Source organism: Saimiri boliviensis, chromosome 6 (assembly GCF_048565385.1).
Source record: "Saimiri boliviensis isolate mSaiBol1 chromosome 6, mSaiBol1.pri, whole genome shotgun sequence".
Classification (NCBI taxonomy): Eukaryota; Metazoa; Chordata; class Mammalia; order Primates; family Cebidae; genus Saimiri; species Saimiri boliviensis.
The window spans coordinates 117,466,204-117,489,139 of NC_133454.1; the positions used below are offsets into that span (position 1 = coordinate 117,466,204).

The 22,936-nt window shown below is 44.3% G+C and overlaps 2 protein-coding genes and 1 pseudogene across 2 annotated transcripts; 2 read left to right on the top strand and 1 right to left on the bottom strand.

The window, feature by feature from the left end:
- The first annotated feature begins 241 nt into the window (after positions 1–241).
- TMX2 (thioredoxin related transmembrane protein 2) lies at positions 242–20,518 on the top strand. Its single transcript, XM_003920136.4, has 8 exons — positions 242–486; positions 17,505–17,565; positions 17,798–17,911; positions 18,230–18,306; positions 18,537–18,643; positions 18,859–18,924; positions 19,015–19,144; positions 19,675–20,518. The coding sequence occupies exons 1-8, from the start codon at positions 298–300 to the stop codon at positions 19,819–19,821; spliced, it is 891 nt and encodes a 296-aa protein (XP_003920185.1). The 5' UTR covers positions 242–297; the 3' UTR covers positions 19,822–20,518.
- Positions 3,874–4,431, bottom strand: LOC101054419 (peptidyl-prolyl cis-trans isomerase A pseudogene; annotated as a pseudogene).
- An 88-nt stretch (positions 20,519–20,606) lies between the features above and the next one.
- Positions 20,607–22,854, top strand: SELENOH (selenoprotein H). Its single transcript, XM_003945294.4, has 4 exons — positions 20,607–21,277; positions 21,369–21,514; positions 21,663–21,793; positions 22,660–22,854. The coding sequence occupies exons 1-3, from the start codon at positions 21,156–21,158 to the stop codon at positions 21,761–21,763; spliced, it is 369 nt and encodes a 122-aa protein (XP_003945343.2). The 5' UTR covers positions 20,607–21,155; the 3' UTR covers positions 21,764–21,793; positions 22,660–22,854.
- Positions 22,855–22,936: the final 82 nt, after the last annotated feature.

Here is a 22,936-nt window from a genome sequence, read left to right on the forward strand (position 1 = left end):
ACTACTTCCGTCGCCTTATGAGAACGTTTAGAAAGTGCTATTTAACCTTATTAGATTCTTCTGCTTGCTTCCCTTGCTACAGTCCAATAAAATGACTTAGGTGGATAAAGCGACAGCTAGACTCACCAATAATATGTTAAAGTCTTGTTTGGGTTCTGACCTACCACAGCGTCCAGAGAGCTACATCCGGATTTAGAGGCGGTACATTTGAGATACGGCCCAATAGCAGTCTCTATGGTGGGGGAGGCGGGGCCAGACCTACAACGCCAATGAGCCCTGGCCGTAGTGGCCGGAAAGATGGCGATCCTGGCACCTCTAATTGCTCTGGTGTATTCTGTGCCGCGACTTTCACGATGGCTGGCCCAACCTTACTACCTTCTGTCGGCCCTGCTCTCTGCTGCCTTCCTACTCGTGAGGAAACTGCCGCCGCTCTGCAACGGTCTGCCCACCCAACGCGAAGACGGCAACCCGTGTGACTTTGACTGGGTGAGCGTCCCGCTTCTTAGTACCCCGCGACCTTGACTGCCCCTGCCCTTGCAGGGGCATCTGGGAACCCCGGGGTTTACCTTTCTGAGGACGCTTGAGGTTCTGAGCCTGTAGCGGACTTGCAAATATTAAGTACAGAGTCCGGACCATCATCAAGTCTAAACTTTGTGTTTAAGATGAGAAAACGGAACCGGTTAGTCGCAGCCCCTTCACAGCGAGCGGCCCAACAGCTTCTGACTGTTGAGTCCAGGTTTCTTTCCATTTCACCATTCAGACTAATCAACATTCCTATGAAAACTCTACATACACGTGTACAGCGTTTTACAGTGCCGCTCATTAAGTAAAGCCTCCTGAGGAGCCAGTAAGGTAGACAAGAGAAATAGTAGTATTCTTGTTTCATTGGTGAAGAAATAGAGCTCGGTATATTTAGGCGACTTTCCCCAGGTCACACAACTAATGAGTGCCTGGGACTTGAAACTGCTCCTCTGGCCGCACTATCTGCACACACTGTCAGCCGTTTCTTAATTCAGTAAATATTTCTACAGTGTACACTCTAGGCACTCTGCAGGATCCTGAGGATGTGAAAGTGGATAAAATTTTTGGGCGATTGTAAAGGAATTGTAAAAAAAATAGGTCGTAAAGAAATCTGTCCCAAGCTCCTTGCTGTGCTTCCTCGATAGGGGTGGAGGGACTGCTCAGAGCATTAACTTAAAGCGCTTTGCCCTCTGCCATATAGCATGTGGGGGGCAAGGAAAAGCTTCCCCTTTGCTCTCTGAGGGTTTCTTGAATCAACCGGCAAAGGGCACGTTAATAGACATTTTTAGCATGAGGGAATTGTAGGAGAATGACCCAGTGGGGTACAGAGGCTTATAAGCCCTTCTTCATAGGAATATGGGAGATGGGGAAATGTGGGTGATTTTAAGGTGGATGGTAAATGATTTTTAGGGTGATTCAGTGGCCTGGGACAATTACTGTTGAGCCTGCAGAGCAGACAATGGTTTCTGACAAAAGTCTGTCCAGGTGTGTTGACAGGTTTCAATCTTTCGTCCTGTACTATAAGTTAAATTAATGAAAACTCAGAGAAGAGACTAGAAGTAACTGTTGTCTTCTTTGACAGGTCTGGACTTTAGGCAAATAAGGTAGTTATCAGAGTAAAGCTGTTTCCAGTATCTGATGGAATCCAAGGGCCTTTAATTTAAAATAATTAACATATAGGATGCTATATTTTGGAGTGTGAGTCCCTGGTCTCCTTTATATCCTTTGTTTGAAACTTCCTTAGAAGTTTCACTATAAGCTGAGTAGCTGTCTTTGGAGAGAGAAATCAGGCTAGTAATTGATTGGCAAAGGATCCCATTAAACCAGTCTCTCATTTGGCCAGTCCAGTTAAATTGTTGTGTCTCATTTCAGGAGATGGCATTGTAGATGAGTTCTCAAAGCTAGGACTCTATATATGATGTAAGCAAACAGATCTTTAATGAGACATTTCTATGGAACAAGACAAACGAAGCTTAATGTCTGGTGTACTCTATACACTAGTTTCTTTAGCGTCTGGAGGGCAGTCAGTTGGCAAGATTAATAATAATCTATTTTCCTAGATTGTAGGTTGTGTGTAAAGTTTGTCCAAATATAAGCTGTTGTGATTTTTTTTTTTTTTTCCGGCTGCAGTGAACCAAGATAGTGCCACTGCAGTCCAGCCTGGGCAGCAGATGAGACCATCTCTCAAGAGAAAAAGATGTTGAGGGGCAGAACTACTTTAGCTAGAGTGACCAGAGATGCTCTTTCCACGTAGCTAACATTTGAGCTAAAATGTAAGCATAGACAAAGGGCCAGATTGACTAGCTTTAGCTGGTGAGGCCAGAGAAAAAAGGCAGGGTCTTTTGTTTGGGTTTTTGGGTTTTTTTGTTGAGACAAGGTCTTGCTCTGTCACCCAGGCTGGAGTGCAGTGGTGTGATCGTGTCTCATTGCAGCCTTAACCTCCTGGACAAAGCCATCCTGCCACCTCATCCTCCCAAGTAGCTGGGACCAAAGGCATGTACCACACACCTGGCTAATTTGTTTAGTTTTTTTTTTTCTGAGATGGGGTCTCTTTATGTTGCTCAGGCTGGTCTTGAACCCCTGAACTCAAGGAATCCTCCTGAGTTGGCTTCCTAAGGAGCTGGGATTTACAGGCATGAGCCACTGCACCAAGCCCAAAAACGCCGTTTTAATTTTTAGTGATTCCAAGTCAGAAGAGTGGGTGAAAAATGGAAAACATTAGTCTGGAGGTTAGTAATTTTATAAGACCAGTTTTATTTTCATTAGACTTTGGAAATTTTTACCTAGTCCAATGATATAGTTTCAGAGTTATCAGAAACCTGTATTTGTCAGAATTTTTCCCATCCTTTCCATGAGCCTCCTTGAAAATACAACACTTGGCAGGGCATGGTGGCTCACATCTGTAATCTCAGCACTTTTGGAAGCCAAGGCAGGTGGATTTCTTGAGCTCAGGAGTTTGAGACCAGCCTGGCCAACATGGTGTAACCCTGTCTCTATTAAAAGTACAAAAAATTACCTGGGCATGGTGGTGGGCACTGGTAGTCCCAGCTACTCCAGAGGCTGAGGCAGGAGAATCACTTGAACCTGGGAGGCAGAGGTTGCAGTGAGCCAGCCTCACATCATTGCACTCCAACTTGCAAAACTCTGTCTCAAAATATATATATATATATTATATTTTATGTAATATGGATAATATATATTTTATGTGATATATAATATTCAATATGCTTTATGATGTATTATATAATAGTTCTATATTTTATAATATATAATGTAGAATAAAATAGTTATAAAAATGTATATAAAATAGTTCTATATTTTATAATATATATAATATACATTATATTCTACATTATACATTATAATGGATATAAAACTGGGGTTGACCATGGCTGATAGTACAGGGCTCCTGGAAGCGGCGGCAGCATCTTCAAAGCCTCTTTCCCCAACTTTTTATATCCATTATACATTATAATATACATTATATGTTATATATTTTATAATATACATTTTATATGTCTTATGTATTATATATAAATGTGCTTTTAATACTAAAGCTTATTTTAATACACTTTGCAAACAAATCTGTCTAATCTTGGTCAGCTATGGCTACACAAGGTAAACTGTCCATAAACCTTTTATTACCTCTTGGAATTTGTTTCCATTCTTATTTTTCTTTTCCCAAGTTTTTTTATTGTTTGTATTTAGTTTTTATTTCATAAGTCATAAACTTAATTCTGCAATCCAGCTAGGCAGGGAAGGGAACAAGGAAATCATGGAACCCAAAGGGTACTGCAGCGAGAGCACAAAGATGATAGGCCACTGCAGGCAAGTGGGGTGGAGGGCGCTCTCCTGAGCTACAGAAGGAATGGTCTGGTGGTTAAGATAAAACACAAGTCAAACTTACTAGAGTTGTCCACAGTCAGCAATGGTGAACTTCTTGCTGGTCTTGCCATTCTTGGACCCAAAGTGCTCCATGGTCTCCACAATACTCATGCCTTCTTTCACCTTGCCAAAGACCACATGCTTGCCATCCAGCCACTCAGTCTTGGCAGTGCAGATGGAAACCTGGGAACCATTTGTGTTGGGTCCAGCATTTGCCATGGACAAGATGCGCGGACCTGTATGCTTTAGGATGAAGTTCTCATTAAATTTCTCCCTGTAGATGGACTTGCCGCCAGTGCCATTATGGTGTATGAAGTCACCATCCTGACACATAAACCCGGGAATAATTCTGTGAAAGCAGGAACCCTTGTAACCAAATCCTTTCTCTCTAGTGCTCTTAGCACGAAAGTTTTCTGCTGTCTTTGGAACCTTGTCTGCAAACAGCTCGAAGGAGACGCGGCCCAAGGACTTGCCGTTGACGGAGATATTGAAGAACACAGTGGGGTTGGCCATGGCTGACAGTACACGGCTTCTGGCAGCGGTGGTGGTGTCTGAAAAGCCTTTTTACCCAACTTTTTATATCCATTTAGTTTGATCTATATCATTGTATTTCTCCATTCATTTATTCTGAAACAACCCCCTTTAAAAAAAAAAAAAAAAAACCACCAGGCATGGTGGTGACGGCTGGTAATCCCAGCTACTCGGGAGGCTGAGGTAGGAGAATTGCTTGAACCTGGGAGGCAGAGGTTGCAGTGAGCTGCCATCTTGCCACTGCAGTCCAGCATGGGCGACAGAGCGAGACTCCATCTCCATAAAAAATAAAATAAAATAATAAAAATAAGTCCTGTAACCTTGCTTTTTGGTTTTATTGCCGGTTGTTTTTTTTAACTTAAAACAATAATTTTAAGAAGTAATGAATGCCTGTCTGCATCCATTCCTACATGGCCTAAAACAATTAATTGGTTGTAAGTCTTTTATTTATTTATTTATTTTTTGAGACGGAGTTTCGCTGTTGTTACCCAGGCTGGAGGTGCAATGGCGCGATCTTGGCTCACCGCAACCTCCGCCTCATGAGTTCAGGCAATTCTCCTGCCTCAGCCTCCTGAGTAGCTGGGATTACAGGCACGTGCCACCATGCCCAGCTAGTTTTTTGTATTTTTTAGTAGAGACAGGGTTTCACCATGTTGACCAGGATGGTCTCGATCTCTTAACCTCGTGATCCACCCGCCTTGGCCTCCCAAAGTGCTGGGATTACAGGCTTGAGCCACCGTGCCCGGCGGCTGTAAGTCTTTTGACTCTTTTTTTTTTTAACAGTCCAGAGGTCTTTTTTTTTTTTTTTTTTTTTGACACCTATTATGCCATGAATTCATAGGGAATAGGTTCCAGCAGCTCAGGCGCCTTCCCATTGGTTCTCACAAAGTGTGCTTCTCTGGGTGGAGCAGGCTGGCGCTTCAGTTGGACCCAGGTACCTTTCTCTTTGGCTTCTTTCTTTTTCTGATCATTTTCCTTCACACGTTTTAGGAAGCTGTCTCTGCTCTTAGAGTGCTTGATGTACTCAATACGCACATAATTCTCTTGGCAAGAATCTTGCCCTTAACTTGTTTGTTTACAACAATGCCAACAGCATGCTGGGTAACATTGTAGACCCTTCCAGTTTTGCCATGATAACATTAGCGGGGCATTCCTTTTTGAACAGTACCCATTCCCTTGATGTCTACAATATCACCTTTCTTATAGATTCGCATATATGTGGCAAAAGGAACAACTCCATGTGTTCTAAAAGGCCTAGAGAACATGTATCGAGTGCCTCTCCTCTTTCCCTTTGTGTTCGTCATTTTGGGGAATTACTGGAACATGGCGGTTCCTGCCGAAAGGCAAGTCTTTTGACTCTTAAGGCCCTTAGCCATAGGGAGTCCTGCCAAGGAAAATATAACACTGTAGAATTATCTGACTTCTGTGACAAAACCTTTCTCTCCCAAATATCAGTATATGGTGCAATACAAAAGTGGTAGGAAACATAGGTTTGTCTACTGTTGTCAAGTCTGTAACAATTTAAACAGCAAGGACCAGGTGTTTCTCACAATTAATTTATACCCTCCTCAGGATGCCATACCTATGGAGATAAATTGGCCGGAAGAGAGCTTAAATGTATTACATTCTAATTTAATGTTGGTCCCACAATTTTCAAGTAAGATTTATCACAGGGTTCAAATAACCCTTAATAACGTGGGTAAATACACTGTAAATCTAATCAAAGAATATGATGATGCATGTAGGGTTTTTCCTTGCTGATTGGGTTGTTTACTGTCCTCCGATTTTACCTATAACCTTGAATGCCCAAATCTTCACTCTCTTTATGATATCTATTACTATATTAACATTAGGCATTTTTTTTTTTTTTTTTTTTGAGGCGGAGTTTCACTCTTGTTACCCAGGCTGGAGTGCAATGGCGCGATCTCGGCTCACGGCTCACCGCAACCTCCGCCTCCTGGGTTCAGGCAATTCTCCTGCCTCAGCCTCCTGAGTAGCTGGGATTACAGGCACGCACCACCATGCCCAGCTAATTTTTTCTATTTTTAGTAGAGACGAGGTTTCACCATGTTGACCAGGATGGTCTCGATCTCTTGACCTCGTGATCCACCCGCCTTGGCCTCCCAAAGTGCTGGGATTACAGGCTTGAGCCACCATGCCCAGCCTAACATTAGGCATTTCTTGTAATGTTATGCCAGATAAAGCAAAAGGGAAAGGCACGATTAAAGACCTGTATCATAATAGCTCAGGAAATACTTTAAAATCCACATTCTCTAGAGAATACCCTCTCCCCTTTGTTCAGGGTGATTTTTTAGACTTAGCCTGACTCCACTTCCCCTCTTAAACAATTGGCTGTTACATCAGGTCAGACCATGTCCTGCCCATTATCCAAATCACTAATATGTGAAACTATTACCATCAAATTAAAGGACTCTAGAAACAAGCCTTCCCAGCACTGTGGGACCCTGCCAGATGGCCAGACAACTCTAGGAATGAGGTTTTCTAGCACCGTGGGATCTGCTAGTGTTTGTTGGCCTACACGTGTATTCTATGGAATGCTTTTTGGCCAAGCTGGGGGACTGAGGACTAAGCTCTGATTTTTTTTTTTTTTTTTACGTTGCTCAAATTTCTTTCTAAGGGGTCTGAGGAGTCATGCCCTACAAACCATAAATTCTCGTCAGATGGGTTTTATTTAACCCTGTATATTGATTGTGATTTACTTTCCAATCTGACTCTGGCATAACAAGGAAGAAAATAAAAATGTTTTACCCCAAAGTCTGTTTCCTTCCCATACCTTGAAATTGCCCTGCAACGTCTCTTGTGGGAAAAATCCACATTTTATAAAGAATACCCTCTCCCCTTTGTTCTCCCTCCTTCTTTCCTTCCCAGATCCAGGAGATAAGTAACTAAGAGCTAGGCACCCTTTTAAGTCCAATAAGAAACAATTTTCAACCTACTATCTCTGAAGTCTTCTGAGAGCTTCCTCTGCAGAATAAAACTTGGTCTCCACAATCCTTTATCATAACCTGAACGTTCCTTTCTATGAATCCCAGGTCTTTAGACAAACTCAACCAATTGTCTGCCAGAAAATGTTTAAATTTACCTATAGTCCGGAAGCCTTCTGCTCTGAGTTGTCCCATCTTTCTGAATGAAACCAGTGTATTTCTTTTTTTTTTTTTTTGAGACGGAGTTTCGCTCTTGTTACCCAGGCTGGAGTGCAATGGCGCGATCTCGGCTCACTGCAACCTCCGCCTCCTGGGTTCAGGCAATTCTCCTGCCTCAGCCTCCTGAGTAGCTGGGATTACAGGCACGCGCCACCATGCCCGGCTAATTTTTTTTTTTTTTTTTTTTTTTTGTATTTTTAGTAGAGACGGGGTTTCACCATGTTGACCAGGATGGTCTCGATCTGTCGACCTCGTGATCCGCCCGCCTCGGCCTCCCAAAGTGCTGGGATTACAGGCTTGAGCCACCGCGCCCGGCCCCAGTGTATTTCTTAAATGTATTTGATTGCTGGCTCATGCCTCCCTAAAATATAAAAAACCAAGCTGTATCCCGATCACCCTGGGCACATGTTCTCAGGACCTCCTGAGGGCTGTGTCAGAGGCCATGGCCACTCACATTTGGCTCAGAATAAATCTCTTAAAATGTTTTACAGAGTTTGACTCTTTTTGGCAACAATAATATGGTGCCCAACGTGTGTCTCAGAGAAGACTCAGGACCCCTAAGGAGTTGTCTGAAACCAGAGCTACGGTACAAGCAGGGGCCCATTGAAGCCCCACTGAGTTTGAGCTTCTCCTCTGGTGGAACTGGTAAGTCCTCCTGAGCCCCAGACCTCCCTTGGTTGATGGTTCTTGATTTATTCTGAGCTGGTTTTCTCCTAGGAAGTTGTTAGTTAAAGATCCTAATTGTAGTTGGAGATGCATTGTGAAGGGAATTCTCTATTGCTTTTTCTCCTAAAATTTATCTTGATTTGGTTCGTTTGTGTGCATTTGTGTGAGGAACTGAATTGTTGTTTTCATAGATATATGAGAGACTGAGTTCTTCAGCTTTGAAGGGAAAGGGCATTTGCTCCTCTCAGCCAAAACATGCCCCTGCGTGACTGAGGGCCTTGTGGGAGTGTCTGGGGGGTTGACCCTCTGAAAAGTACAGTGGCCCTACAGGGAAATCCTCAACAAAAATTAATTTTAAAGATGGCTGATTCAGGAAGCACATATAAGGGCTGGTCACCAAGCGTTTTGAGCCCTCTCAGATATCATAGACTTCTGCAGAGAAAAACTGAGACACATAAGAGGGCAGAAACGACTCAGTGGTGACACACTGTTGAGTTATGCCCACAAGCAGCATGCATTGATCCACCACACAAGAACCCTAGGTTATAGCTCAGTTCCTCTTAAGAAAAAAAAAAGCGGGAAACAAATCTAAGAATAAGGAGAAAATGAGGAGAATGTCTCCTTTTCAGGCACTCTGTAGGTTTTATGGCACATCTACTTGCCAGAGTTGATATAAAATGGAAACCAGCCTGACATGGTGAAACCTGTCAACATGGTGAAACCCTGACTCTATTAAAAAAATATAAAAATTCAGCCGGGCGCAGTGGCTCAAACCTGTAATCCTAGCACTTTGGGAGGCCAAGGCGGGCGGATCACGAGATCAAGAGAGCAAAATCATCCTGGCCAACATGGTGAAACCCTGTCTCTACTAAAGATGCAAAAACTAGCTGGGCGTGGTGGTGTGTGCCTGTAGTCCCAGCTACTCGGTAGGCTGAGGCAGGAGAATTGCTTGAACCCGGGAGGCAGAGGTTGCAGTGAGCCGAAATTGTGCCACTGCACTACAGCCTGGTGCCTGGCGACAGAGTGAGACTGTCTCAAAAAAAAAAAAAAAAATACAAAAATTAGCCAGGTGTGGTGGTGCATGCCTATAATCTCAGCTACTTGGGAATTTGAGGCAGGAGAATTGCTTGAACCTGGGAGGCAGAGGTTGTAGTGAACCGAGATCGCACCATTGAACCTTAGCCTGGGCAATAAGAGCAAAACTCCGTCTTAAAAAAAAAAAAAAAAAAAAAAAAAAAAGATCGTGGGCTCGGTGCAGTGGCTCATCCCAGCACTTTGGGAGGCTGAGGTAGGTGGATCACCTGGGGTCTGGAGTTTGAGACCAGCCTGGCCAACATGGTGAAATCCCATCTCTATGAAAAATACAAAATTAGCTGGGCACAGTGGTGGGTGCTTGTAATCCCAGCTACTCAGGAAGCTGAGACAAGAGAATTGCTTGAACCTGGGAGGGCAGGTTGCAGTGAGCCAAGATTGTGCCATTGCATCTAGCCTGGGCAACAGAGCGAGACTCCATTTCAAAACAAAGTAAAACAAAAACAAGAATTTGGGGTGAATTTTTGCCCTCAAATAAAATAACTGCATTGTGCAAGAAAGAGAGATATTTAGGGTAAAACACAGTCTAACCATTATGAATGTTCTCTGTAAGTTGTAATAAGGTTACTAAGAAGGAATTTTTAAAGGGGTTGTATAATTCAGTTGGCTATGATTAAAGGAAATCATAATCTTTCTAGAGATGAATCTAATATTTAAAAAATATACTAATACAAAACTAAATTGGTTAAAACAAGATTTTATTACAAATATTGAATTATTTTTAATTCAAGAAATTTTAAGATTTTTAAATTCTGTAATGTTTTTCCTTTAACATTCTTCAGATTGATATCTTAAAAGTGCCACTTTTTCTGTTTTGTTTTGTTCATTTTTTTTTGAGATGGAGTTTTGCTGTTGCCCGGGCTGGAGTGCAGTGGTATGATTTCCACTCACTGCAACCTCCTGCTCACTGCAACCTCTGCCCCCTGCAACCTCTGCCTCCCAGGTTCAAACGATTCTCTTGCCTCAGCCTCCCAACTAGCTGGGATTAGAGGTACATGCCACTGTGCTGGCTAATTTTTGTATTTTTACTAGAGACCGGTTTTGCCATGCTGGCCAGGCTGGTCTTGAACTCCTGATTTCAGGTGATCTGCCCACCTCAGCCTCCCAAAGTGCTTGGATTACAAGTGTGAGCCATGTGTCCAGCCGTTTTTTTTTTTGTTTTTTTGTTTTTTGAGAGAAAAAAATCAATGTATTTGATTGACATCTCATGCCTCCCTAAAATGTGTAAAACCTAACTGTACCCCGACCACCTTGGGCACATATTCTCGGGACCTCCTGAGGGCTGTGTCACAGGACATGGTCACTCATATTTGCCTCTCATAAAATATTTTACAGAGTTTGACTCTTTTCATCAACACTGGCCACTGGACTTCACTCAAAAATAATGCCTCCCAATGGTGGAGACCAAGAAGCTCCCACTTGGTTACAAGTCAAGCTCCCAAGAACATAAGATGAGAAGGAAACCTTATCTGGTGTTTATTTTGGGGACCCACAGCACAATCTGTATGCTGTTCTGATGAGAATTTTAAAACTCACCAAGCCAGTCTGGAGGGCCAGCTTGAACGACAGGCTGACAGGGGCTTTATTCTGATGTTCTACTTTACGGTACCGTACTCCATGACAAAATAATACACGAAGGTATAACAAGAAAAAAGACTATTTTGGGGAGAAAAAGAATCAGACCATATGAATATTCATCCCCAAAACACATCAAAGTTGCTACACCTAAGACTAGTCATACAAATGTTTTTCTCCCATTAATCTTAAATTTGGAAAGGAAAAGGAGACCAGCATTGGTTTTTGTCTCTTTATTAACGTGTCTCTTTCTTTTTACTAGTATTTCCGTGTGCACTGATAAATTTTTCCTCTTCTATCAATCTGCGTTTTGTTAGCTCATTTTCAGCAAACCTTAAGAAGGGGCAGGGGAAGCTACCTGTGTCCCTATAAACAATATCTGTGTTCAGATGAAGGAGCATCATCCAGAATTTTTGTACTTTTTCCAGCCCCCAAAATAAGTCGTTACCTTTACCAGAACCCACTCCCTTATTCTTTTCCTCCTTCCCTTTCCTGATTCCTCTTTTTCCCAAACTGTATTATTAATTAGCTCAAATGCAGCTTTGCTAGTCCAAAAGTCCAGATAGTTCGTTTAATATCTGATAATACTTCAATGAAAATGGGACCCCAAAGGGCGGACGTGGTGGCTCACGCCTGTAATCCAAGCACTTTGGAGGCCAAGGCGGGCAGATCACCTGAGGTCAGGAGTTCAAGACCAGCCTGACCAACATGGTGAAACCCCATCTTAAAATAATAATAATAATAATAAATATATATATATAAAAAGAAAAGAAAAGGCCGGGCGCGAGGCTCAAGCCTGTAATCCCAGCACTTTGGGAGGCCGAGGTGGGTGGATCACAAGGTCGAGAGATCGTGACCAACCTGGTCAACATGGTGAAACCCCGTCTCTACTAAAAAATACAAAAAATTAGGGCCGGGCGCGGTGGCTCAAGCCTGTAATCCCAGCACTAGCACTTTGGGAGGCCGAGGCGGGTGGATTAGGAGGTCGAGAGGTCGAGACCATCCTGGTCAACATGGTGAAACCCTGTCTCTACTAAAAATACAAAAAAGTAGCTGGGCATGGTGGCGCTTGCCTGTAATCCCAGCTACTCAGTAGGCTGAGGCAGGAGAATTGCTTGAACCCAGGAGGCGGTGGTTGCGGTGAGCCGAGATCGCGCCATTGCACTCCAGCCTGGGTAACAAGAGCGAAACTCCGTCTCAAAAAACAAAAACAAACAAACAAACAAACAAACAAAAAAAACAAAAAATTAGCTGGGCATGGTGGCGCGTGCCTATAATCCCAGCTACTGAGGAAGCTGAGGCAGGAGAATTGCCTGAACCCAGGAGGCGGAGGTTGCGGTGAGCCGAGATCGCGCCATTGCACTCCAGCCTGGGTAACAAGAGCGAAACTCCGTCTCAAAAAAAAGAAAGAAAAGAAAATGGGACCCCAAAATATAAATGTATAGTAATAAAGATTTTTAATAAGTATTGGAGAACTTTTATAAAATCCATTTATCTGTATAGGAATAAAGATTTTTAATAAGTACAGGGGAACTTTTATAAAATTTATTTATTTGTATAATATGCAAAATACTGGAAGTTTTTATGTTATTCTGGTAGAATTTAAAAAAAATGCTTAGGGTTAATAGCCAATTTTTGTTTTCTGGAAAATTCATGGTTTACTTATTTACCTTGGTGATTGGGAGTAGGTTCTAGGAGCTAAACTCATGGAGGTTCCTGGAACATATCCTTTGGGTTTTTATGGCACTTCATTGCACAGGTGTGATTAATTACATCATTGGCCATTGGTGATCAGCTGAACCTTCAGCCTGGTGGGGTAGGGGTTGGGGCTGAAAGTCCTGACCTGCTAATCATGTGGTGTCCTTAGGCCTTATGGTCCTTGTGGGAGCATCATAGAGTGTACTTAACAAACCCAGATGGCCTACTACACACCTTGGCTTTATGGCCCAGCCTATTGCTCCCAGGCACAAACCTTTACAGCATGTTACTGTACTAAATACTGTAAGCAGTTTAACACAATGGTAAGTATTGATGTATCTAAACATATCTAAATACAGAAAAGGTACAATAAAAATATGGTATTATAATCTTATGGGACCACTGTTGTATATGTGGTCTGTTGCCGACCAAAATGTCATGATGGGGCACATGACTGTATATTTCACAGCATAACAGTGTGTCAGTGATAATTGTGGTTGTTTTTTCAAGTCCTTATGTGTAAGAGAGACACACTGAGGAATTTACAGATGAAATTATACAGCTGAAATTTGCTTTAATTTTCTCCAAGGAAAAAAAATAGTAGCATATATGAATTGGAAATCACACTGGCAAAATATTGGTTACTGTTGAAGCTAGGTAATAGGGTTTCATTCAGTTAACCTCTCTTCTTTTCTGCATGTGTCAAATTATCCATAAGAAGAAGTTTAAAAACAATTAAATACAACCACCAATGGGGACTCTGCATTATATAGTCTTTCTAGAACTCAGGCTCATTCTGTCTTCAACCTATGACCGTGGATAATCCCAGCATCAACCTGCCAGCAAATGAAAAAAAGCTGGAATGCAAGGGCACACCTCTTCTTAACTGCCTGAGCCCAGAAGTGGTAAATCACTTTCATTCACATTCCATTCTGGAGTACTAGTCACACAGTTCTACCTGGATGCAAGGAGACAGAAAATCTAGATGCAGTATGCCTAGGAAGAAAAGGAAATGAGGTTTGCAGTAGCAATAGCTAGTCCCTCCATAGACCCATTTTTTGTCTTTAAAGAATGTTGTTTTGGTCCTACCTTTGGTCTCCTGGTTAACTACAATTCTCTTAAAATTCATCTTTCAGCCGGGTGCAGTAGCTCACACCTGTAATCTCAGCACTTTGGGAGGCCGAGGTGGGTGGATCACTTGAGGCCAAGAAGTTTGAGACCAGCCTGGCCAACATGGTGAAACCTTGTCTTTACTAAAAATATAAAAATTAGCCGAGCGTGGTGGCAGGTGCCTGTAATCCCAGCCATCCAGGAGGCTGAGGCAGGAGAATCGCTTGAATCCGGGGGGCAGAGGTTGCAGTGAGCCGAAATTGTGCCATTGCACTCCACCCTGGGTGACGGAGCAAACTCTGTCTCAAAAAAAATAAAATAAAATGGCCAGGCACAGTGGTTCACGCCTGTAATCCCAGCATTTTGGGAGGCAAAGGCAGGTGGATCACGAGGTCAAGAACTTGAGACCATCCTGGCTAACATGGTGAAACCCCGTCTCTACTAAAATACAAAAAATAAGCCGGATGTGGTGGTGTGTGCTTGTAGTCCCAGTTACTCAGGAGGCTGAGGCAGGGGAGTCGCTTGAAGCTGGGAGGCGGAGGTTGTGGTGAGCCGAGATTGCGCCACTGCACTGCAGTCTGGCAATAGAACAAGACTCCGTCTCAAAAAATAATAATAAATAAAATTCATCTTTCCACAACTTTTATTCCCAATTCTAACCCACCTAGTTGCATTCATGAAAATCCTTCCTAATTTCTGCCATGAAAATCCTTCCTAATTTCTGCCTCGGGCATATTTACAAAGGTCTGTCATACTCCCTTCACCTGTATTTTACATGTCGTTTCTGAGATGGAGTTTTGCTCTTTTGTTGCCCAGGCTGGAGTGCAGTGGCGTGCTCTCGGCTACTGCAACCTCCACCTCCCAGGTTCAAGCAGTTCTGTCTCAGCCTCCTAAGTAGCTGGGATTATAGGCATCTACCACCATGCCTGGCTAATTTTTAGTAGAGACAACGTTTTATCACAGTTGCTTTGTCTGACATGAATTGGCTCCCAGTATTGTAAACAGAAGAGTATGGAAGGCCTTGGACTATCTAATCGGTAGTCTTCCCCCACCCTATGCTTTCTCTCAAGTGGTCTGTGTGATTCTTCACTGCAGTCATTAGTTTTTGAAATTATCTTGTTTATGTTATCAACTGAAGAATGGTAAAGCTCACACATTTGGAAAGGAGAGCTTTATTTTTCATAAAAGGTTGCAGCCTGCAGGCCATCCTGGTAGGCAGGGAAGCATAGCCTAAAACAGACTCTTGGAGTGAGGAGTAAAGGAAACAGGAACTTACGCTAAGCAGGGTGGCCAAATATACATATTTAATAAGCGATACGCAGAGTCATGAATGTTTATGAAAGAAGAAGCATGTTATGCTGAGTTGAGCTTCATGTCCATCCCTAAGACCTGTGTTCAAAAGTGGTGGTGTTAGCATGATCTGAGGGTGAAGTTTTCAGCCCTCTCCTGTCAAAAGGTGAAGCAGAGGACACAAAACCCCCCTCTGCATTCTCCTTAGCCTGGCCAGGTCTGCTGCATGGTCACTGGTCTTTTATCAGGAAGCAATGCTGGTTGGTTGTTTTGTCCTAACTGCAAAAGGGGAGGCAGTCTCAGGCAGTTGGTTGACGTCTGGTGGAGCAAGTCTTTTCAAAGGGCTAGTTTCTGTTTAGCCTTTCAGGAAGAAAGCCTGATGGTGGTGAGTGCAGGTGGGGGTATAAAGAGGTGTGTCTGACCTCGCACCCTGTCATGGCTGAGAACTCAGTTTTCAAGGTTTCTCTGGGGTCCCCTTGGCCAAGACAGAGTCTGTTCAGTCACTTGAGGGCTTAGAATTTAATTACTTCTCAGTGTCTTTGTCATGTTTATTGTGTCTGATTGCTCACCTGGTACTTGATTGCTCACCTGGTACTTACATTCTAGAGCAGGGGTGTCCAATCTTTTAAGAATTGTCTTGGGCCACACATAAAATACACTAACCCCTAATGATAGCTGATAAGCTAAAAAAAAAAAAAATCAAAAATATCTCATAATGTTTTAAGAAAGTTTATGAATTTGTGTTGGACCCCATTCAAAGCCATCCTGGTTGATGTTGCATGTGGGCCACAGGCTGGACAAGAAGGTTGTTCTAGAAGATGAGAAAACTATAAGACAAGAGTACTGAAAAGGGCTTTTGAGAGCTATGAAAGCCCCTTTCAGTTCTCAAATTATATCAAAAGTACATGGGATTATCATGAAGAATATTGGGTAGGGAGGAATGATTAAGTAGAATCAAACACATGAGGGCTGGGCACTGGCTGATGCTTGTAATCCCAGCACTTTAGGAGGCTGAGGTGGGCAGATCATCTGAGCTCAGGTGTTCCATACCAGCTTGGGCAACATGGGGAGACCCCATCTCTACAAAAAATATAAAAATTAGCCAGGTGCAGTAGTGTGCGCCTGTAGTCCCTGCTACTTGAGAGGCTGAGTCAGGAGAATTTGCTTGAGCCCAGGTGGTGGAGGTTGCAGTGAGCAGAGATCGCACCACTGCACTCCACCCTGGGTGACAGAGCAAGACCCTGTCTCAAAAATAAAAAATTGAGGCCGGGCGCGGTGGCTCAAGCCTGTAATCCCAGCACTTTGGGGGGCCGAGGCGGGTGGATCACAAGGTCAAGAGATCGAGACCATCCTGGTCAACATGGTGAAACCCCGTCTCTACTAAAAATACAAAAAAATTAGCTGGGCGTGGTGGCACATGCCTGTAACCCCAGCTACTCAGGAGGCTGAGGCAGGAGAATTGCCTGAGCCCAGGAGGCGGAGGTTGTGGTGAGCCGAGATCGCGCCATTGCACTCCAGCCTGGGTAACAAGAGCAAAACTCCGTCTCAAAAAAAATAAAAATAAAAATAAAAAATTGAACACATGGGATAGCCAGATATTATATTAATAGGCTATTAAGAAAACTTACTGGAAAAGTTTTATTCTACACTAAGTTGATTATAATAATCTTATGATTTTACACCATATCATGCCTTATACAACTCTTTTTTTTTTTTTTTTTTTTTTTAAAGACAAGGTTTCACCATGTTGGTCAGGCTGGTCTTGTACTCCTGACCTCAGGTGATCTGCCCACCTTGGCCTCCAAAGTGTTTGGATTACAGGCGTGAGCCACTATGCCTGGCCTAACTCTTTTTAATATATTATTTAATCCTCAAAGTAGCATTTTGAAATAGATACTGTTCAGTTGAAGAAACCAAAGCTAAGGGATTAAGTGCTTTGTTGAAAAGCACCGGCAGGCTAGTCATAATGGTTTATGCCTTTAATCTCAGCACTTTTGGAGGCCAAGGCAGGTGGATCACCTGAGGTTAGAAGTTCGAGACCAGCCTGGCCAACCTGGTGAAACCCCATCTCTACTAAATCTACAAAAAATTAGCTAGGCGTGGTGGCAGATGCCTGTAATCCCAGCTACTCAGGAGGCTGAGGCAGGACAATCACTTGAACCCAGGAGGCGGAGGTTGCAGTGAGCTCAGATTGTGCCACTGCACTCCAGCCTGGGCAACAAGAGCGAAACTCCGTAAAAAAAAAAAAAAAGCATCAGCAAGTCAGCAAGTTTGTGGCAGGGGTAGAACCTGAACCCAGGTCTTCTAACTGATGTTTATCCCAGTACAACTTACCTAACTACAGTTCTTTCTTTATTGTTACCATTCTCAGTTTGGATTGCTATTGGTTTTTATTACATATTTAGTTCCCTTTCCCACCTAAATTTGCCCTTTTCACTGTATTCCTGTTATAACACTTTGATTCTGTTCCAGAGAGAAGTGGAGATCCTGATGTTCCTCAGTGCCATTGTGATGATGAAGAACCGCAGATCCAGTAAGTTAAGCCCAATTCTCAAGTCTCAAGGTTAGACCTAATGCTTTCCTTCATGTTAAGAGGGTGGCAGTCATTTGGTAAATGTGTCCTACATTTAATTCCAAGGCTGAATTTGAACTTGGACTTCCAGCTCCTTCCCGTTTCCCATTTCAAAGTGCCCCAAGAAGAGGGACAAAGAATGGGATATAGGAGTGCACAGCCCAGCCTGACCTGTGGCATCTCTGTGTTTCAGTCACCGTGGAGCAACATATAGGCAACATTTTCATGTTTAGTAAAGTGGCCAACGCAATTCTTTTCTTCCGCTTGGATATTCGCATGGGCCTGCTTTACATCACACTCTGCATAGGTGAGAAGACTGCCTTTCTTTGGGTTTCTTGTAAGACTGTATTGATAGACTTGATTGTGGAAACTACAGTCCCAACAGTTGCAATCCCAAACATGTTTCTCCATACCCTCCTTCCATATCTTGTATCTAATTAATTATATATGTAGCTCAGATCCTAACAGTTTATACTGTATTTTTGGAGGCAGAGGATGTGTTGGTGGTCTACATACATCCACAAGTGTGTATTCTTTGGGGGCTGAACTCCTTGAGTTGGTCTGGAAGTAAATTCCCTGTGTCAGGCCTTTTATGTTTCCTCTGACATCTTCTTTCTGTGTTTAGTGTTCCTGATGACATGCAAACCCCCCCTATATATGGGCCCTGAGAATATCAAGTACTTCAATGATAAAACCATTGATGTGAGTGTTCTTCTTCCTTTCTGTTTCTTGGGTCCCTTGTGGGTGATTTTGTAGTTGTGCTGTCTACCCAGTAGGCGGAACAACAGTGCTTCAAAGTGGATGTCGGGGCACGGGGTTCATTATGAGAGCCAGGGAAGAGGGAATGGCAGGATGAGGAATCAGATGCTAAGCTGTGAACCTTCCCAGGAGGCTCTGTGATCCAGCTTACTTTTCTTCCCTGTATTTGGCAGGAGGAACTAGAACGGGACAAGAGGGTCACTTGGATTGTGGAGTTCTTTGCCAATTGGTCTAATGACTGCCAATCATTTGCTCCTATCTACGCTGACCTCTCCCTCAAGTGAGTAGTGCAAAGGGAGGGATGATGGAAATCGAGATGCTGTGCCTTCCCTTTCACTGCTTTTGGCTTTAATTTTTTTTTTTTTTTTTCCCATTTGGCCTTGATTTTTACACATGGCAACCAAAGGCATCTCCTCTTCACCTCCCAAATACCTATACTTCTATTTTCCTTGATCCGTTCTTTTTTTTTCAATATATTAAATAATATCTTCTCAGGTACAACTGTACAGGGCTAAACTTTGGGAAGGTGGATGTTGGACGCTATGCTGATGTTAGTACACGGTATGTAAGGACCTGGGCAGAGGGTCTGAGTAGGGAATCACTTTGAGTGATATATACAGGGGCATTTAAAGAACTTTCTGGGCCCTGCAGGTACAAAGTGAGCACATCACCCCTCACCAAACAACTCCCTACGCTGATCCTGTTCCAAGGTGGCAAGGAGGTAATGCGGCGCCCACAGATTGACAAGAAAGGACGAGCTGTCTCATGGACCTTCTCGGAGGTACCTGAAAAGAAGGGCAGGTGCATGAAGGATGTAGAGCAGTAGATGCGCTTTCAAGCCCTACTCGGGTTTGATTCACAGCTTTGCCACTTACCCATTAGCTTTGAGGGTGTGGACTGGTTACTATACCTGACATATTAATTCACTTAGCAAATATATATTATGTGCCAGACCTGCTAGTACTGGGGAACAATTCTTAGGTAAGATTCGGTCTCGAAGGCCCCTGCACATACTGACTGTAGGTGTTAGGTTCACCGTCAGTTAATTGGAAATAATAACCCCTGGCTTGCAGGATTGTTTTGCAGATTACATCAAATAATTTAGGTATAATTCTTGGCACAGTGATTGGCATATACTTAACTATTAGTTGACTTTTCTGGGTACCTAAAAAAGAGGAAGATTAGGGCAGATTTTTGTCCTTAGCTTACTCCTTTCTTTCCCAGACTGTGTGTAAAATACCTCTAACTTCCCACGCTCTTGACTCTCCCTTCCAACCCCAGATCCTGATGTTGTGCATCTCTTTTGTGCAGGAGAATGTGATCCGAGAATTTAACTTAAATGAGCTATACCAGCGGGCCAAGAAGCTATCAAAGACTGGAGACAGTATCCCCGAGGAGCAGCCTGTGGCCCCAAGCCCCACCATCGTGTCAGATGGAGAAAGCAAGAAGGACAAATAAGATCCTTACCTTGGCAGTGCTTCCTGTCAATTCCAGGCTCCTTCCATAACTAGAAGCCTGAGGCTACAGCCTTTTATTTATGTTTTCCGTTTGGCTGTGTCTGGGTGGGGCAGGGTGCTGCTTCTGATTTTTAAAGAGGCACCTAGGGAATTGTCAGACACCCTACAAGAAAGCCTGCCATGCTGTGGGCCAACTGTTTCACTGGAGCAAGAAAGAGATCTCATGGTGGAGGAGGAAATGGTTTCCCTCCAAGCCTGGGCCAGTGTGTTAACTGCTTACCAACGACTCAGACATCTCCATGGTTTCTCCATGAAACTGTGGTTTCATTATTCCATCTTAGCTGACCTGCACAGCTTAGTTAGACCTAGATTTAACCCTAAGGTAAGATGCTGGGATATAGAAACTAAGAATTTTCCCTCAAGGACCCTGGCTTGTTTATGGCCTTCATTAAAAGTATAAGCCTAACTTTGTCGCTAGTCCTAAGGGGAAACCTTTAACCACAAGTTTTTAATCATTGAAGACAATATTGAACAACCCCCTATTTTGTGGGGATTGAGAAAGGGTGAATAGAGGCTTGAGATGTTCCTTTGTGGGGTAGGACTTGGAGGAGAAATCCACTGGACTTTAACCACTCTGACCAATTCCCCACACCCAGTTGATGGTTTTCCGTAATAAAAAGATTGGGATTTCCTTTTGATTGGGCTTTTGTGTGTTTCTGTATTCGAAAAGCCTGGCAACTTCTGAGGAACTCTGCCCATCTTAACGTCAAAGGCCATCCTATTTGGTTTCACCAAATGCGCATCATTGATCCCCAGGATTGGCAAGAGTTGGAGAAGGCTAGTTTCCATAAGCCTTGAATAGGGGCCACACATTGTTAGGTGGGGGTTTAGTTTGGGATTGGTCCGCGGATGCCAGGGAGGAGACTTTGGCGGTGGATCGTGGCACACACCATTTATCGGAACGCAAAGGTAGAGAAAAGATTGCGTGAAGCAAAGCTTGCGGTCGGACCTACCTAGTCTCCGACCCTTCCTGCTGTGTTCACCATCCCAGCATCCCCTGCCCCCTCGACCCGAAGTGATGGGTGGTTCCGTCAGGCGCTTCCCGTACCTCCCCGTTCCCTGAGTGCAAAGTGGTTGTGCCCTAAGGTCCGCCCCCAGGCCACGTGGGCGCTGCGGGCCACGCTTTCCGCTCCTTGGGGAGAGGTTTCCGCTGTAGGAGCGGAGCTTCCGGGCGGCCGCGGAGCCGGTCCTTCACTGCCTGGTTTCCGCTCAGTGGTCGCGTCTCCGCCCCCTACCCCCCAGGTCCGCTGCGTTCTCAGCCCGGCCCTAGGCGCCATGGCTTCCCGCGGGAGGAAGCGGAAGGCTGAGGCCGCGGTGGTCGCCACGACCGAGAAGCGAGAGAAGCTGGCGAACGGCGGGGAAGGAGTGGAGGAGGCGACCATTGTTATTGAGCATTGGTGAGGGGCCTGGAGAGTAAGCGGGGAGAGGGGACGGGGACGGCAGCGCCGCGGGCCAGGTGCGGTTTCTAACCTCCCAGTCTCTCCCTAGCACTAGCTGACGCGTTTATGGGCGAAACGCCGCGGCCCTGAGCCAGGCGCTGCGCCTGGAGGCCCCAGAACTTCCAGTAAAGGTGAACCCAGCCAAGCCCCGGAGGGGCAGCTTCGAGGTGACGCTGCTGCGCCCGGACGGCAGCAGTGAGTGGGGACCCGGGGGTGGGGAGAGGGGCGTGGGTTCCGAAGAGAGGAAGCGCTATTCTCTGAAACCGCGGCAATCTCTTGACTTCAGAGACGTGCTCGTGGATTCCGAAGTAATAGGATTTAGATTCCTGCTGTCCTTTCGCAGGTGCGGAGCTCTGGACTGGGATTAAGAAGGGGCCCCCGCGCAAACTCAAATTCCCTGAGCCTCAAGAGGTGGTGGAAGAGTTGAAGAAGTACCTGTCGTAGTGAGATTTGGGTAGAAGTCCTCATGCTGAGGTTTGAAATGGGAAAGGGGCGGGGCGACCGTTGTTGAGGAAGGGATTAATCTTGGTGTGGCTACAGGTACCCACCTGGCGTGGGTAGCTCTTGCCTGCAATCCCACCACTAAGGAAGGTCGATGCGGGAGTGGATGACCAACATAGGGAGACCCTGTCTATTTGACAAAATATGTATTTTTTTTGAGACGGAGTAGTCTCGCTCTGTCGCCCAGGCTGGAGTGCAGTGGTGTGAACTTGGCTCACCACAAACTCTGCATCCCGTGTTCAAGCGATTCTCCTGCCTCAGCCTCCTGAGTAGCTGAGATTACAGGCGTGCACCACCACACTCGTTGAAGTTTTGTATTTTAGTAGAGAGGGGGTTTCACGTTGGTCAGGCTGGTCTGGAACTCCTGACCTCATGATCCGTCCACCTCGGCCCCCCAAAGTGCTGGGATTACAGGCGCGAACCACTGTGACCGGCAAATACTGTTTTCTATCTAGTGTGCCCTAAGTGCAATGTAATGTCCTTTGGAAGATGGAGTTGACTGTTGCCTGGGGGATCTGGACAAGTTTTCCATTTGGAGTTTTATTCATGTTACTTCATTTATGTTTATCCCTCCACTCTGTTTCCTGCTAGGGTGTTCTGTTACTGCCCCATGTGTTAACACTGCACTACAATTCCATCACATTAGGTTACAAGTATTTTGACCTTGTCTTTGTTCTAGCGCTTCATTCAGTGCTTTGGCATGTTGTTCCGCACTTGTTGAGTGAGATTGGGAGGAAGGATGCAGTTCTTGAGCTCCAGGGTTTGTGAGTTTAAGGGTTAGGGAACATAAGATTGCCTGGATCCTTTCTCTAACCTTATTTCCCTTCTCATTTTTGCAGCTTTGTGTCCCTGGTGATGTTGGAACATTAATGATGGAACATGGCCAAACGTCAGTCATGTGCCTGAAGCCATGGTTTCTTCCCCGCCAGAAATGAAGGTTCAGTTGTGAGACAACCCTCTAGTAAGGCATTGCTAAAGTTACTGGATTTGATTGAATAAAAGTTGAAATAAAGTATTTGAGTAATAGAGTAAAATTTAATCTTATGTTAAGGGATGGACAAAGCCAGCCTTGTGGTGTTGGTAGTCCTTGTGTTTTTCACAGCCCGGAATAGCCAT

What these genes read in the sequence shown, in the direction of transcription:
- TMX2 (XM_003920136.4), top strand. Translation starts at nt 298, where the DNA reads ATGGCGATCCTGGCACCTCTAATTGCTCTGGTGTATTCTGTGCCGCGA. An exon ending in ACCCGTGTGACTTTGACTGG is followed by an intron (nt 487 to 17,504) that starts GTGAGCGTCCCG and finishes ATTCTGTTCCAG; the next exon opens with AGAGAAGTGGAGATCCTGAT. An exon ending in GATGAAGAACCGCAGATCCA is followed by an intron (nt 17,566 to 17,797) that starts GTAAGTTAAGCC and finishes TCTGTGTTTCAG; the next exon opens with TCACCGTGGAGCAACATATA.